This window comes from Elgaria multicarinata, chromosome 20 (assembly GCF_023053635.1).
Source record: "Elgaria multicarinata webbii isolate HBS135686 ecotype San Diego chromosome 20, rElgMul1.1.pri, whole genome shotgun sequence".
In the NCBI taxonomy this organism is placed as follows: Eukaryota; Metazoa; Chordata; class Lepidosauria; order Squamata; family Anguidae; genus Elgaria; species Elgaria multicarinata.
This window is the reverse complement of record NC_086190.1, coordinates 17,174,548-17,192,013: the sequence shown is the minus strand read 5'-3', so window position 1 is coordinate 17,192,013 and position 17,466 is coordinate 17,174,548. Positions and strand designations below refer to the sequence as shown.

General features: G+C 48.1%; 2 protein-coding genes across 3 annotated transcripts in view; one reads left to right on the top strand and one right to left on the bottom strand.

Annotated features, from left to right (window-relative positions):
* Positions 1 to 17,466, bottom strand: part of MTOR (mechanistic target of rapamycin kinase) — a 109,382-nt gene that overhangs the window by 45,026 nt on the left and 46,890 nt on the right. The gene's annotated exons all lie outside the window — the stretch shown is intronic.
* Positions 526 to 10,575, top strand: ANGPTL7 (angiopoietin like 7). The gene is made up of 5 exons (XM_063145151.1): positions 526 to 1,094; positions 6,426 to 6,526; positions 7,076 to 7,270; positions 8,623 to 8,821; positions 10,356 to 10,575. The coding sequence occupies exons 1-5, from the start codon at positions 728 to 730 to the stop codon at positions 10,547 to 10,549; spliced, it is 1,056 nt and encodes a 351-aa protein (XP_063001221.1). The 5' UTR covers positions 526 to 727; the 3' UTR covers positions 10,550 to 10,575.

Below are 17,466 nucleotides of genomic sequence, written 5' to 3'. Positions count from 1 at the left end.
GCAGTTGACGGTGCCCTGGGTATTTGTTCAAAAGCAACTCAGACCAGAAGCACAACTCGTGGGTTGCTCTCTTAATAAGGGCTCTTCGAAACAGGATCACCCCCTCGTGCAGGAGCTTGTCCGATCTATGACATAATCTTGAGGCCTGCAGAGCCCCCTCCAGTTGTGGGATTTAAGTTCCTCAACATACCAGAGCATTTGTCACCGGGGAGGCTAAAATCCAATAGGATGCATTGACTGGCAACTCCTGTGATTTCCCCATTCTTCTCTCCCACCTGGGAGAATGACAGAGCGGAGGAGGAAAGCCTCCAACACACCCACTCCTTTTAAAAAACAACAACATGCACACACGCACACACACACACACACAGAACAACCCCCTGAAGCTTCTTTGGTTTCACCTGGTATGAATAGATGAGTTGGGAGTGGCTTAGCAGGCTGTGTGAGGCTACAAGGAGGAGGAGGTACCCAAGCTCGAGGGATATTTAAGATGCTGCGTGTGTAAAGGAGACCCACATACACACACACACACACTTCTAGAGAGTACAGGCTCCCATGTGAACGATGCCCCTTTGAGATACTCTGTTCAGAGAGAAGCAGCGTCCTGATAGAAAACTTCTACACCAGCACAGTTCGACACACACACACACACAAATCCAAACTCCCCCTGGGAGACAGGCTAGGAAATTTCTCAAGCAGCCACCGGGAGAGAGGAGGAAGCCGCACCATGCAGACCGCATTCAGCACTCGGCTGGCTTGGTTATGCGCACTGACCATCTCTTTCGCCGTATGCCCAGCGTGGTTGCAGAAGCCGCCCAAGAGGAAAGCGGTGAACGCCAAGGGCCCAGGCTGCTGCGAGGAGCTGAAGGGGCTGAAAGGCCAAGTGGCCAACCTGACCGCCTTGATTGAGGAGCTGAGCAAGAAGCAGGACGACGAGTTGGGGAACGCCATCCTGCAGGTGATGGAGCTGGAAGGCAGCGTCAAGCAGATGGACCTGCGGCTCAACGACGTGGAAGGGAAGTACTCCGAGATGAACAACCAGCTGGGCATCGTGCAGCTCCAGGCAGCTCAGACCGTCACGCAAACGTCCGCAGGTAAGTAGAGGGTCTCCCGCTACCTCCTCCTCCAGGGATATTGCTTAGAAATGCAGGTAGCAGCTGCTAGACCCGGACTCTTAAGGGCTAGGACTGATGTCACTGATTTTCCTTGGTGGGAATGCTTTTTGGAATTGTAACTGTGGAAAATGTTAACTTTCTTAGCCAATATTCCAAAGAGGTTTCCCCCCCACACCCCACCCCACCCCACCCCACACACACCATCACCACCAGGAAAGATATGCGAGCAGTAAAGCAAGATACTTGCTAATCACTGCTCATAGATCACCCTTGCAGAACCTACTTGGCAGGGTTGCTCACCACTAGTCCGCTTCCCCGGGAATCCTTCCTAAAGTGTTTCTGCAGAAGAAAACGCTGCATTCAAAAGAGGTCCTCAGCCTGTGCCACAATTTGGCGGTAGGTTTTAGGATTGCTTTGGCGAGTGCTCAGAAGGAGGGGTTCGGCTTCAACCCTAGGTGTACTTTCTCGGGAACGACAGCGGTGTCGTCCGGGGCAAACAGCAGTATGAGCCTCAGGGTCCCCCAAACACAGCAGGGCTGGCTTTCTGCATTTGGAAGTGATAAACATGACCCTCAAAAAAGAGCACCAGGCGCCCCGCAGCGAAACGAACTGCACCGCTGGGAGAGTAAAGCTCCATTGAAATCAGTAGGGATGCCTCTGAGGAGACCTTGCGGCTGCAGAATTTGCCTCAAATCTTTCAGCTTGGATCCTTAAAGCCTCCCTTATTCAAAATCTCCTCTGCTAAGGAAACAGGTGGTGATGGAATTTTTGGGAAAGGTATGATAGGCACTTCCTAAACAACAGAAAGGAGCTGCAATCCAAGCACTTGCTTTTGAGCAAGGGTATCCCCCACCTCTGCCCCAAGACACGTTTATTTTAAGTCATCGTTGAATGATTTGGCATATGAACACTGCAGCTGATGCAGGACACATTCCATCCTTAGAATATCAGCGGCAGGAGGGGAGAGGAAGCACATCCCTACATTCGGATTGGTCTGAGGAATGAATAGGCGGTTGGGTTTTAAAAGATACCGCAGCCTAATCTCAGTCACGTTTATTCAGAAGCAGAGTGTAGGACTAAGCTTCTGGTAGGAACAAGGTGTTTGACAAAATTATGCAGCCTGAGGCACATTTTACAAGACAAGTGCCAGCAAGTTTCATTTCTCATTATGTTGAAGAGCTATTATATGCTACTTATCCACCCTCCCCACACAAAGCTTCTTGTGTTTACACTGATGGAAAAGCACGGAAAGTTCCCTTTCAACATGGCTGTGTAACCGCCAAAACCAAGGGAACTCCATTATTCATACATATCTAACCAGCCATTTATTGAGCTGATTTGGCAAAGCACCTCTTAAACTCCAACAACACCTTTTAAAATGACTTTGACATTGCTTAAAAGCCTCCTTGTTGATAACGTCAAGGGGATCTTTGGGGATTTCAACAATTCTCTCTCTCACTCACTCACTCACTCTCTCCAATAACATATTTAGGATAGTAGTATAAGATTTTGTTCTTATTGAAGTGGTAAATCTGTGTTGAGGCTGGCATAACATAATGGAGTGTTCCTCTATACACACACACACACACAGAGATTGCTACCCCTCGACAACTGCTCCCTGACATGCTGATTTTCTGCATGCAGGGACTTTTATATTTCCGTATAGAGAACTTTCCAGCATGCATTTTGACAGAGAACATCCTAGACCCACCACACCGGTGAAAGCTAAATCTTACAGTGCCTGATCGGTAAGGGCTGTGTCAGGCTAGAGTGGGGGACACCAGGCTGGGAGAGATATTACGAAAACTGTATAGAATTATTAACTGCCAAAGGGAAAACTAAAAAGGCCCCAAATGTTGCTGATCTGCACTGATCCCTGCAGCCCATACCAGCCAGAGGTGAGATTCTCACAGGATATAGGCAGGGTCTAACTAAGAGGGTTTGCCTGGGAAATTTGTATATATGCCGCCCTACTTCCACTTTCAGTAGAAGCTTTGCACTTGGGAGTCACGCAGCACAAGCCAAAGTGTTCTGGACAGGGAAGAGGTAGATAAGATGCGTACTCCTCTCCATTGGTTATATGGGGTAGGGCTGATGGGAACTGCATTCCAACAAGGTCAGGACTGAAAGCCCATGTGGCACAGTGTTAGAGGGCTGGACTGGGGCAGGGGTGATCAAGTTCTAGTCCCCACTTGGACATGAAGCTCACTGGGGGACTTTGGACCAGTCACTCTCAGCCTAACCTACTTCACAGGGTTGTTGTGAGGATAAACATGGAGAGGAGGAGGTTTATGTAAGTTGCCTTGAGTTTCTTGGAGGAAAAAAAATGGGACATAAATGTAATAATAAATAAGTAAAAAAATATATCTGAAGGGTGACATGACTGGTGTGTACACACACACGTACGTTCACACACACACATATCCTTAAATGAGCGGACACTAGAGCCGAAAGCTTTAATGACATTAATGGGTTAGATTAAATTGAATAGAGTGGCACCCCCGATTAAATCAGACAACACATTTTAAAAAACATCTTACGAAAACTGCTGATGGCAAGCACACTCTCTAAAGAGGTACTACAGCTTTACTCTCACACAGGAAGGCCTCTGAAAATGGAGTATGATTCTTCTTCTTGAAAACTATGATTTTAGTCTCTCTCTCTCTCTCTCTTTTAATTAATCGATAAAAACTCATCTGATTCAATCAAAAAAGTGTTTTTTAATCGGGGAACAACACTGGTGAACACTCATGCTGTTGGGTGCAACTGATCACGAATGACAGTCATGTCTTTCCACAGAGACTATTCTTGAACATACAGCCATACACAGTAGTTTACTAACCCATACACACTTTTACCAGACTGCTCATCATTTGAAATAAAGAACCAACTGGACTTTGCTTCCCTGCCTGATCACCTTCAGGCAATTCTCTTTATCACCAGGCTACTTCCAAAGATTCCTCAACCAGGGCTTGATATTTCTGACCTTGGGCAGCATTCAAATAAGCAGCCAAAGAGTGTCTCTCTAAAGCAGCTGTCCCCAACCTGGGGCCCTCCAGGTATTTCGGGCTTCAACTCCTGCCAGCATGGCCACTGGTCAGGAATGCTGGGGGTTGTAGTCTAAAACACCTGGAGGTTGGGGGAGGTTGGACTAAAACAAGGTAATAGAAACAGGGAGGTTTTTTTAAACATAAAAACCAAACCACAATGCATCTTAGTAGCGCCACATTAAGGCCAAGCTGTGGTTTTTGCAAAACAAAGCTGCCATCTAATCCCGCTGAACAGGTGGAAACATTCACCTCGCACTCCGTTAAAGCTGTCAGGAGGGATAAAAATCCAACTCAGGCAGAGCCTCTCCCCTCCCCACAGAGCAGCTGGGCGCGACACGGAATGGGAAGCCGACGCTTTCCAAAAAGGCCCACACGATGTACCTTGCAAACGGGAGCGGGCCCTTGATGCAGAAAATAGGCCGTGCTCAGCCCGGACATGTTGCATGTGCTGATTTGGCTCGTCTGCCCGACTGCACCGCTGGGAACAGGCAAGCTGGGCCCCAGGCCTGGCCATCCCATCAGATCAAGGCATTGGGGCTTGAGGAACGGGGGGTGGGCAAACTGCGTAATGTCGCGTTACCGGCCTTGCTCCAACTTGGCGGTTTTGCAGTAAGTGGAGGAGGAGCAAGAGGAGAAATCACCAAAGGAATAAAATGGAACTGGCTCCCTCACACTCAAAAGACAGCGCTTTTTAAAAAAAGTGTTTAAAGTCCTAACCTGTATGACTCCTAGAATTCCTGACTCTTGGGCATGCTAGCTGGGGCTGATGGGAGTTTAAGTCCAAAACATCTGGGGGGCAGCAGGTTGGGGAAGCCGCCGTAAACTCTAGCAGGCAGGCTAGCATTATATTATACCCATACTGCAGGTGGAGGAGTGGGGACAGGAATGCGTTTCCTAATGTCCACACTAGAGGCCTTCAAGAGGCAGCTGGACAACCATCTGACAGGGATGCTTTAGGGTGGATTCCTGCATTGAGCGGGGGGTTGGACTCGATGGCCTTGTAGACCCCTTCCAACTCTACTGTTCTATGATGCCTAGTGTGTTCAAGGAGAGATTCAAATCTGGGATTTGCAGATTTGTAGATCAATTTGTTAGTCCACCTCTACTCCAGCTCTTGTGCGGAGTATTTCCACACAGACCAGGGATAATTATCCATACAACAGTTCTCCTATGCTCCAGAAACCATGTCACAGCCCCAGGTCATTACTACTCCGATTTTACAGATGGAGGCAACCAAGGCTGAGACAATGAGCCGTATAATTTCATCTATGTAAGTCCGTGGTAGAAACAGGATTTGAACTCTAGCCTCTGAAGTTCTAATCGTTGAACTGTACTAGTTATCTGCTTTTTGCTCATCGGGAACATCTTTGCATCACGTTAGGGTAGCATTTGGGGGTGGGTGGGCAGAGGGGGAGATTTAGACCCAAACGCCAAAGCTTCCAATTATGTCCATGATCATGTCTATGATCTCAGCCCAAGGTTATAGCTCACAGGTGAGATTTCTATGGATTTGGGGCAGGGCTTGGCTCAAGAGGGCATGCCGCAAGAAGAAGAACATCTTACTCTTCCAAATACGACAATGACACCATTCCCCCCCTCCACCAGCAGAACGCAGCTGGGCTCACTTGCACGAGTCAGCTAGAGCCATTTATTCTGCAAGCCACAATGGTGTTCCCTCCCATTTGTGGAACACGCTGCTGCCTGGATCACATGGTTTTATGCAGGAGGCCGCTGCTATGGGGTATATAAATACTGCTACTAAAAAGGAATAAAATAAATTTGACTTGGTACACAGAGGGGTTGGCTTGATGACCCGTGGACCTCGCCTATGGGTTTCGTAAGTCTGTGGAGGCTTCGTTCAAGTTGCCGTGAGACAGTTTAAAATGTAAAGGATATTTTTGGAGGGCTGAACATAAATAAGGTTATGTTCAATCAAATGCAGTGCCAGAAGTAGTTATGAACCCACCACAACTGTGTGTGTGCGCAGCAGAGAGACCTCATCAAATCATAGAATAGTAGAGTTGGAAAGGGCCTATAAGGCCATCGAGTCCAACCCCCTGCCCAATGCAGGAATCCACCTTAAAACATCCCTGACAGATGGCTGTCCAGCTGCAACCTCCCTAGGTAACTGGTTCCATTGTCGTACTGCTCTAACAGTCAGGAAGTTTTTCCTAATGTCCAGCCGGAATCGGACTTCCTGTAACTTCAGCCCGTTATTCCGTACTCATTTGTCTTCTTTCCCATTTCCCCATTCACACAGATGCCGTGTATGACTGCTCGTCCCTTTATCAAAGGAACTACAGAACCTCGGGGGTCTACAGACTCCTCCCCGATGAATTTCTGGGGACCTCAGAACTGCAGGTAAGAAGTCATGGTACACACCATCCCCTGATGCTTTGTGCCGGTGTCCCCCCAAGCTGTAGCACAGAGAAGCAGCTTCAGACAAGTTTTCAGGACAGGCTCTGATAAAATCACACACGTTTTCTCGCTCGCTCTGAGCCCCAGGGAATCTGACCTGTAGGAATGCTGGAAAAAGACCCCCTGTTTCTCTAAAAGGTCCCAACCTGTGGGACTTAATAGCAGGGATACGGCCTACTACCAAAGATCTCAGGACTGATTTTTCTTCCTTGGTACCCAAAATGGCTCTCCTGGTAAGTAGATTCAGCCCACTTGTAGCATCACAAGAGGCAGTTACCCCAAAACTAAAAAGTAGTCGAACCCATGGTAAATGCTACAACCCAGCACCATGTGTCTAAAAGCCCAAGGTCTGCAAGGGAACATTTCCAATAATATATCATTTTCACTGGACGTTTCATATTTGTGAAGCTAGGTTTTGAAAAGACAGGTATACAAATCACTTTGACGAGTCACGCCACCTCGTCAAAGATCATTGGAATCGCCTCTCTACAGGTATACTGCGACATGGAGACTGACGGTGGAGGCTGGACTGTCATCCAGAGACGCAAAGCTGGCCTGATCTCTTTTAGCCGGGATTGGAAACAGTACAAGCAAGGCTTTGGGAGTATCCAAGGCGATTTCTGGCTGGGAAATGAGCACATCCATCGGCTTGCCATGCGCCCGACGATGCTCCGGGTGGAGCTTGAGGTGAGCGAGCGGGTTCAGACACGAGGGCTGACCTCTGGTAACAAAAGTAAGTCGGGCAAGTAGAGTACGAAATCAGAAGGAAGAGTAGCGAAAGGCAATTTTGGGCAACAAGGGAGAGGGCCTTTTCAGTGGTGGCCCCCCAATTATGGAATGATCTCCCTGATGAGGCTCGCCTGGGGCCAACATCGTTATCTTTTCGGCACCAGGTTAAGACCTTTCTCATCTCCCAGGCATTTAACACCACGAGCTGAGTTTGTTTGCTTTTTAACGGACCCCAGAATAGCTGTTTTTATAAGGATACTGTTGTTTTTATGCTTTTTAAACTTCGTATATTTGTTTTGAAATGTTTACTGTTTTTAACTTTTGTAAACCGCCCAGAGAGCTTCGGCTATGGGGCAGTGTATAAATGCAATAAATAAATAAATGAATAAATTTCCAAAAGGAATTTGAGATAGTTGTATGGCTAGGTGCAAACCTGAGCACATGCCAGCCAATTCAGTCATCCCTCTAATCATGCTCTCTATGCATCAAACTCAAAGCACTAAGGAAGAAGGCACAACTTTTAAAAATAATAATCCCAGGCTAACACACCAAGGGATAATTAGTTTCAGTAGAGCTACGCTAGAAAACAAGATGTCTTTTGTGGTTGGCGCATGAACAAAACGCAAAATGTTGGAAAAGCTGCAATACTGGTTCTGTCAAAGCCATTGTTTAAGTTCATTATTTATATTCCACTTTTTCCTCCAAGGAACCCAAGGTAGCTTAGATTATCCTCCTCCTCTCCATTTGATTGATTGATTGACAATATTTATATACCGCTCCTTATCTAAAATAGATTCAAGAGTGGTGCACATAAGTATAAAACAGTAAAAAGAAAGGAGATTAAGAAAGCAAATTAAAATTGTTCAATTTGCAAAGGACCAGTAAAAACAGTGGCTAGTCAGTTGAGTTGAAGAAGGCTTCTCGAGACAGAGCTGTTTTCAGGAGGTGCCGGAAGCAGCCTAGTGTTGGGGCCTGCCTGACCTCCAGGGGCAGGGAGTTCCACAGAGAAGGGGCCACCACACTCAAGGCTCTTCTCATCCTCACAAAAACACTGGGAGGTGGGTTAGGCTGAGAGTCAGTGACTGGACCCGGTGAGCTTCATAGCTGAGAGGGGACTAGAACCCGGATCTTCCAAGTTCAGGAAGTTCTAACCACCACACCAGAATGGCTCATTTTAAAGAGCAATTGATATCAAAAGCTAGGGGTCCTTGAAAGAGGATAGGGGCATATATTGCTGTGAAGGGTTTTTCCTAAAAAAATCATTCACAGAAAGCGTCTCCTCCTCATGCCTCTCTTTTTCCGACTTGCAGGACTGGAACGGCAATGTGCGTTACGCTCAGTACAGTCACTTCAGCCTGAGCAATGAGTTAAACAGCTACCGCCTGCTTTTGGACCACTACAGCGGCAACATTCCCCACGACTCCCTGAGGTACCACAACAACACAGGCTTCAGCACGAAGGACAAGGACAACGACAAGTGTGTGGATCACTGCGCGCAGTTACGCAAAGGTAAAGTGTGCATAAGTCCCTTCCCGTCTTTCTATGCCAAATCGTAGCTGAGCAGGCCGGGGAGTGTGTTTGCAGATTCTGCATTAAAAAAAGCCGATTTCCCCCCTTCCACCAGAGATTAGTGAGGTCTCTTGTTCCAACAACAGGGAATATCCTGATCGCTTTTCTAAGCTTATCACTTCACAGCGAAACGCCTGCTACATATATTTTAAACCGTCCTGGTTCTGTGCTTCTGAGCAAAGTAAAAAAACGTGGAGCGGTGACTGAAATCTCCAACAAGGAACACGTGGGTACCCTGGTGAAAAGCAGCCCGGCTGTTACAAACCATGGAACAGCCACCTGGTAAAGAAAATGCAACCTCCAGGCAAGGGAGAGTGGGCCTTGAAATAGTTAAGAAATACAAGAAGAACGGCAGCAGGGGAGGGAGGTGAAATCGGAACAGATCTGGGTCAAATTGGAACGTAGGAAGCGGACGGCCAGACGATTTGCCCATCATGACCGGAATTGTCCCGCTTCGACTGGCTGTTCAGGATCTCAGGCAAAGATGGGGTTTTCCCTCTATTTCAGCCTTCCTCAACCTGGGGCGCTCCAGATGTGTTGGACTGCATCTCCCAGAATGCCCCAGGCTGGGGCATTCTGGGAGATGCAGTCCAACACATCTGGAGCGCCCCAGGTTGAGGAAGGCTGCTCTATTTGGTACCTGACCGAAGATTGCCCTGAAGCAAGCCACGATCGCTGTTTAGCAGCTATTAGCTGGGGCAAAACAGCCATCGTGGCTTGCTTCAGGGCAATCTTCGGTGGCGTTAGGGTGGCTGCAGCCTTCTCCCTTCTCCCGCAACCCCGACTAACATCACTGCTTTATCACTGCTGTTAGCAGCAGCAATCTGGGCTGCTTTAGGGCGAGAGAGAAGGTTGCAGCCATTTCCCCGTCCCAGGACCCTCCATGAAATCGCTATTTATCTCCAAATCCTAATGAGAGGTTGGAAATAAGAGGTGGCAGGTGCAAGGAGGAGATGTGGTTGGAGAGGCCATGGAATGAAACTACCTGCAAAGTAGGTGCTCTACCACTGAATTATAGTCGTCTCCCCACCCCCGGGGATAATCTGGGAAAGCAATACAAATTCATGTAGAGAAATACAAACGCATAAGTTTCCCAGTACCTTTCCAGCTGCATTCCAAGGAACCGTGGGGCTCCTCGGAGGTTGCCTTCAGAGATCACAGTAATGGGCAAACTTTCTTGGAAGGCAGCTACCCACCAGGTCTTCTGCAGTTCGATGCAGCTGCAGAGGAGTGTGGGGTACATTCTCGGTCCCACGCTCGGTTCCAGTAAGGCGACAGCAAAGCCTGAGAGCTTGGCCAGTTCATCACTGGAACAGAGTGAACCCCAGGATGCTTTAAAAATCGCTGTGTTGCATTGGCAGATGTCAACACAGAGAGGGTTCCCAGAAGGGCCCAAAATCCTCATACTAGAAGGCCACAGGTGGATTTCAGATACGATTCTTTTATCCGCGTATTATTATTATTTTTTGGAAAGGTGGCTACTGGTACAATTGCTGTACAGACTCCAACCTGAACGGGGTTTACTACCGCAACGGAGATCACAACAAGAGCACGGATGGCATCACTTGGTACGGCTGGCACGGCAAAACCTATTCCCTGAAGAGGGTTGAGATGAAGATTCGACCCTCGGACTTCAAAGCCCAGAGGGACGCCAACAAATTTGAGTGAGGAGGCAGCGACGGCACTTAATGGGGGGGGGGGGGAACTATTGGGGGAGGGAGGGAGTCAGACACACAAACACACACACACAAGCGAAACAAGACCATTGATGTGAAATACAAGGGCTGTATGCAGGAGGTGGTGCCTCGCACATTATTCATGACACACAAGACACCTTAAACTATGTCTTTAACCACGATGGATAAGGCGAAAAGCCTTATTCGCCGTGGTTTAAGGTGTCCTCTGAACAGCACCACACACAAACACAAACACACACACACACACACACACACACACACAGGCTTATCAAGCTCAGCCAAAAAGTTCTGCGCCTTTCTCATGGCAACCTTCTCTCCAGGACAATGCTCAAACGCACCCAGCTAGATACCCCCTTGCAGTAGTATCCGCGTAAGAATATTACTCCACTCACAATTATCACAAGGTCGCCTTAGCACAGCCTTCCTCAACCTGGGGCGCTCCAGATGTGTTGGACTACAACTCCCAGAATGCCCCAGCCAGCTCGGCTGGCTGGGGCATTCTGGGAGGTGCAGTCCAATACATCTGGAGCGCCCCAGGTTGAGGAAGGCTGCCATATTTTCCAGGCGGGCAAGGATTTTTTGGGGGGGAGGGGGGTTGGTTAAGGAGAACTGGCTTCCCCACCCTCTTTTAAATGTCCACCTTGCAATCTCTGCCTGCACACAGAGAGGAGACCTGCCCAAAATGAGGCAAGACCAACCAGGTTGTTTCAAGAAGGTGGCAGTGGAGAAATCAGTTAAGAAGAGGGCAGCAAGCGAGCTGTTACTTTGCAACGGCGGACCCACCCGCAATTTAAGAAAAACAAAAATCAGATTAGGATGTTGGGTGATCACAACTGAAACCTGCATAGACCTTCTGATGTAGAACAGAGAAAACAACAAAACATTCCAGAATTGAAAGCCTAATATTTATGCCTTGTTGTTGCTGTTTTTACACTACCAACAAAAACAATGTTATATACTACGCAGTGTTCAATTCAAGTTAAGAGGTATCTGGGAAAATATGGTGCACACATTGCAAGGCATCCACATCACATTTGGGAAAAGTTCAGTTAAAAAGAAGTTACCAATAAAGTTCTATGCTTAACTGTGCTGCCAGAGTGGGTTCATAGTTAATATATCTATTTTTATTCATTTTTTATTGTTGCAAGAGGGATTTAAGCTTAATTTAAAGTTGCTATATTGTCACCAGGAGATGCCAGTTTTCTGGGAATCGTCTTGTATATGTTGACTAGCCAAAACTTGGAACATTTCGCCATGGGCCTCCTGTTGTTATGGAAGCTTTGTGGGAAACGTTCCAAGTGGACTTGTATGTGCTGTAAATCAAAAGAGTGCTCTGTACAAAGTTTGCCATGTTGGTATTATGGATGTGTGGGTAATTCCTTCTTCTTCGGATTCTATAATAAACTCTTGTTTTTAAAACCGAGTTTCAAGTCTTTGTCAAAATACCTAACAAATTGGTTGATTTAAGTTCAAATGCGCGTGGAGGAAGAGACTGCAGGAAAGGAGAAGGTATGTACTGTGGAACATATGTATGGTCCAAAATAGCCCAGCATATAAGATAAAAGAGCAGTGAACGAATACAAGATGGAAACATTAGATGTATCAAGGAGATAATCAGAACAATGCAGAGAAAGTTGGTTAACGCTCCCAGAGTTAGGTCACACACAATTAATAGAACATCAGAATATCAGAAGAGCCCTGCTGGATCAGACCAAGGGTCCATCAAGCCCAGCTCTCTGTTCACACAGTGGCCAACCAGCTCTTGACCAGGAGCCCACAGGCAAGACACGAGTGCAACAGCACTCTCCCACCCATGTTCCCCAGCAATTGGTGAATGTAGGTAGAAAGGCGCAATCCCAAACACATTTGCTACGGCACAAACCCAGCAGACTTTCATTGCAACTTACTTCTATCAAAGACCGCAAACGTCGCACAGGGACTTAATTCGGAGTAAAGGAGCACTGGAGTGATCTGTGAACACAGATTTACTTAAAAGCGGCCCTAGATGCTGAATTTCCTCAGGCTTTTGACACAGACAAAAGCATGCATCAAAACCTGGTCACCCAGTGGTTTAAAACTTGTGTGTTAACTTCTAGGAACTTATAGAATCCTAGAATAGTAGAGTTGGAAGGGGCTTATAAGGCCATCGAGTCCAACCCCCCGCTCAATGCAGGAATCCACCTTATAAAGCATCCTTGACAGAGGGCTGTCCAGCTGCCTCTTGAAGGCCTCTAGGGTGGGAGAGCCCACAACCTCCCTAGGTCTTTGGTTCCATTGTCGTACTGCTCTAACAGTGAGGACGTTTTTCCTGCTGTCCAGCCGGAATCTGGCTTCCGGTCACTTGAGCCCATGATTCCGGGTCCTGCACTCTGAGATGATCATGAAGAGATCCTGGCCCTCCTCTGTGTGGCGACCTTTTAAGCATTTGAAGAGTGCTCTCATGTCTCCCCTCCATCTTCTCTTCTCCAGGCTAAACAGGCCCAGTTCTTTCAGTCTCCAGCTTTCTGTAGAGCTGAAACTTTAAAGACAGGGTCTAGCTACTAACATTTAAAGCACTCCTTCAGCCCACCCCCCTATCAAGCTTTTCCAAGTGGACGCAGCAACTCTTCAACCCTTCCCTCCCTCTGGATGCATTTGCTCTTTTTCGTAGATAAAAGAGTTGGGGAAAGGAACAGAAGGTGCCGGGGACAACATTCACAAAGTTTCCGGCTCTGCTGCTATTGAGAAATAAAAATAAAAGCACACTCTTTAGATTTACGCCGCTGCTCATGGCGAAAGAGGGACAAGGAGACTCGTCCACAAAAGAAAGGAAGTAAACACTAGACTTGCTTTATCTGCATTTATTCTTATTTTATGGAGAGAGAGAGGATTTCAGCCTACAGGGAAGTGGAGGCTTTGCTTTTCTAAACAGACTGTTGGAGATTTAGTCCTCAAACAGCGGGAAACAAAAACAGCAATGGTACTGAATCAGTGCAAGGGCTCACCTACCCCAGTGTTCTGTTCCATATAAGCTCCAAACAGGATTTTTTTAAAAAAATTGGGAAAACTCATAGGCAGGGTATGGAAGTCAGAGTCCTTCCCTGTCACTGTCTCCAGAATCTGGTATAGTGTCTCGAAACATGGGGGTTCCACTGAGCTGTTATTCCTCCCTCCCTCCCTCCCTCCCTCTCTCTCTCTAACACAATACACACGTACGGTAGCCTGTTTTGTGAGGTTGGGAAGATGAATAGGAAAACAAGCATCTGCAATCTGTGACTTGTCAGAAGCAGGCACATAGATTACGCTTCCCCAGAGACAGACACTTTTACAAGAAACGCGCAGCTTAAATTAAATTAAAACGTGGCTGGCTGGGAGAGGAACAGAGACGGATTGGGAGGAACAACACGCCCCGCTTCAGAACTGAAGCAGCGTAACGAAGTCTGGATGCAACCCTACAGAAATATAAAATAAATTAAAATAAGGGAGCTACAAGAAAATTGGAAGTGCAGTCACGCTTCCAATTCTCTGACCACGGCTAAGCTAGGAGAGATACTTCCATTTAAACTGAGCCTGCTTTTATCAACCTGCAAAGCCAGGTGAGCCAAACTAAATCCAGCTAGGCTGAAGCTGGGATACAAGAAGTCCGTCGCAAATCTGCCCCTGGATAGCGGTGGACCTTCTGGAAATGTTTCCTCCTAATTTAAGCTTCAATTCCTGCATGGTAGTGGCCCAATCCAGCCTTCCAGTGGTCCCAATGGTTCTCTACCCCTTCCCCCGCCCCCAATGACCAATGGTGGTTTCTTGCTTTTGTGCAGTTTTAACCCGATTTGAAAAGGCTATAATGTCTCTCCTAAGATGCCATTGCTGGCAGTAATAGCTTTAAGCAGTCTGGCATTTTTGACCCAACCCCTTTTTGGCCTTCAGCCCTGCCTGCCTTTGCGATGCGGCCCCCGACAGGTGGAATTTGGCCCTCGGGCTGAAAGAGCTTCTGCACCCCTGCTCTGAAGCGACGGCCATTTGGGGGGATTTTTAGAGCTGAGGTTCCAAACTGATTGTCAAGTGGTGCCAACGGCCTTCATGGATGCATGGGCCCTCCGTGATCACAAGGTGGGGAGGAACCGGTGTGCGTGTTTGTGTAGAAAAGCAGCGACCTTCACATCCTGCTTGTGGGATTCTAGTTGGCCACTGTAAGAAGCACGCTGGAGTAGGCAGGTCTTCGGTCTGCCCCAGCACGGCAATCCTGGGGTTCTAAGTCAATTCTTTAACACCCCAGGTAGAGAGAAGAAGGGAGCATAGTCCCATGGTAGAAGGCATACACTGCTTGGAGAGAATTTGGGTTCCATCCCTAGGAACTCCTGTTAAAATGATAGCAGCTCTCCTGCTTGAATGGTTTTCTCGATCTGGGGGCAGTTCTCCAGGCAACCTTCCCCAGTCCAGTGCCCTCCAGATGTGTGGGACTACAGTTCCTACAGAGCTGTAGTCCAACACACCTGGAAGGCTATTTTGTTGGGGAAGGCTAGAATAGAAGGAATTGGGCCAGATGGATCCATGGCCTGTCTCTTTATTGGGCAGCAATCTGATCATGGACCGTAACGAACGCATATGGATTTGTTGGTCCCCTTCATATGTTTACGAATTCGTAGGCATGTCTGCAAGAAAAGGAAGCACAGACTCCGAGGCACCATACTCGGCCGGAGACCCAGCCTTTTGGAATAGCGTTAATTAGGATGATTTAAAAGCAGCTGCTCTTGTGCTTTCGGTAATTTCAAGACCCCTCTGGTCTGACTGTTCCCCGAGTGACGATTTGTCATCGGCTGGGAATGACTGCGAAGCAGACCAGGAGAATTCCTGGAAGCGCCAACTGAGAAAGGTGCCTCCAAGTCTCGTTCCAACACCAGGAAAAGACCGCCTCGCTACTGGCAAAATGGCAGCTCCAAAGCCCCGATCCGGTGGCTGCGGAGACCCACACCAAAAGCAACAATGCCATCTGGAAGTGGTCGCTGCTTTTTTTCTGGCCAAAAAGGTGATGAAAAAAACCAAAAAAACCCAGGGAGGGCCTTCTCAAGAACAGTTCATTCGCAGGAGCCAATGGGCGAGGCAGACATAAACCATTTGCCATAGCTTCAGCCAGGTGTATCAGGTGGACATTTAACAGGCTAGGAATGTTTATTTATCGCCTTGTGGAGCAGAGGGGGGAAAGTGGTAGGCAGCTGGATCGCCGTTCTGGAACAGCAGCACAAAACGTCACGGTGTAATGTTCTTGTAGCGCCGACTGCTAACTCTTGCCTGCCCCCTCACTTCCTGCCTCCCATGAAAAAGCCCCCACAGGGTAGGAGGCAGACACAGCGGCTGTGAAAAGAGTACCCACTGATGTCTGGAATACCTCCGGCCCCTGCCCTGGAAATACCGCTGACACGATCACTAAGGAAGGGCCCTGGTTCAATGGCAGAGCACCTGTTTTGAACACAGAAGGCCCCCAAGTGCAATTTCTTGACATCTCCAGGTAGGGCTAGGGAAGAACCCTGCCTGAAGCCCTGGAGAGCTGCTACCAGTCAGTGTCGACAACACTGAGGTAGATTGAGCCAAGGGTGTGGCTCGGTATGAGACAGCTTCCTACGTTCCTATGGAAGCAGGGAAATACACGCGTCTGCAGGTAATGCTTGACTTCAGAGGAGCGGGAAGGCAAAATTGGTGAGTGGAGGTCGGGAAGTAAGCAGTGGAATGCTACCTACATGGGTAGGCCTTTATTGCTCAAAGGAGACTGGAGATAAGGAAAGCCAGCTTTTCTTTCTGAGTCCATCAAGTCAGAGATATTACCAACCTGCTTTCAAAATATGAGCAGAGCCAGTGAGTCCTCCGCCAGCCTGTCCACCCACCTGGCATTTTACCCCCTAGCCGCTGTACGGAGTGATCAACGCTGCTCTTCGCTTCTACGGAGTTCACCTTTAAGCAGGACCTCCGGCCTAAAAGCGTGGACACTCCGCCCTCGTTCTGTGGCTTGCTTTCGGGGCGGAAAGCGCTCCCGCGACCACGCCACGTGGCTTCCGTCCCACGCCAGCGTTCCGACGCCACTTTCAAAGTGAAAAGCGCAGGGAGAGACGGCCAGAGTCGCTCTCGGCAGCGCCCAGGCAAGAGCAAAGACGAGAGAAATTCCTGGCAGAGAGCGCTGCCGTTTCTATTATACTTGGCCCCAGGCATTTGAATACCAGATGATGGTATTTTAAGACAGAGGGAGGGTCAATTCCCGGAGTTTTTATGAGCTTTATATTGTTCTGAAGTGCTTTCGCCATGGTTGCCAGGCCAATCGACACAGAAGTCTCGACTAATCCCCAAACCGCTATGATGTGGGGAGTTCAAACTTCGTAAACGGCACAGCTATTTGCGGTATTTGTCTGCGCATCCTAAAAAGGCATCAGCGAATGCCTTCCAATGCCCCTTACATAAAGTCTCTTGAAAGTCACTTAATACTTTGGCTGGGCAGGACCTATTCAGGGGGAGACGTCTCAGCGCCAAAGTTCGCCTTGTGTGTTTTGTCTAGCGGAGACGATTCAAGGGACACACACACAACCTTCCTGCATCCAAGATGAGGGAACGGCCCTGCAGCTAAAAAGGATTCTCTACACACACACCCCTTTTTACCTTAAACCAGAGCTGCTGAACCTCTTTACAACTCAAGGGCTGAATTCCATTTCGGAGAAGCCAAAAGCAAATGTGGGGTGACCCAAATGCCAGCGTATTGCAGCTTCAAGGTCTTACTGCCAGTAACTACGCCTTAGGAAAGGTATTTAAACTTTTTAAAATGGGGGTGGGGTGAGGGGAAAGACATATAAAAGCCAGGAAACCATCAAATGATCAGTGGTTGGGTGGGGGGGGCGGGAGAAAGAATGTGGCCCTCTGGTGAAGGCGGGA

Excerpts from the sequence above, each read along its gene's own strand:
- ANGPTL7 (XM_063145151.1), top strand. The coding sequence starts at position 728 with ATGCAGACCGCATTCAGCACTCGGCTGGCTTGGTTATGCGCACTGACC. Across the intron at positions 1,095-6,425 it reads CGTCACGCAAACGTCCGCAG|ATGCCGTGTATGACTGCTCG; the intron begins GTAAGTAGAGGG and ends CCATTCACACAG. Across the intron at positions 6,527-7,075 it reads TGGGGACCTCAGAACTGCAG|GTATACTGCGACATGGAGAC; the intron begins GTAAGAAGTCAT and ends GCCTCTCTACAG.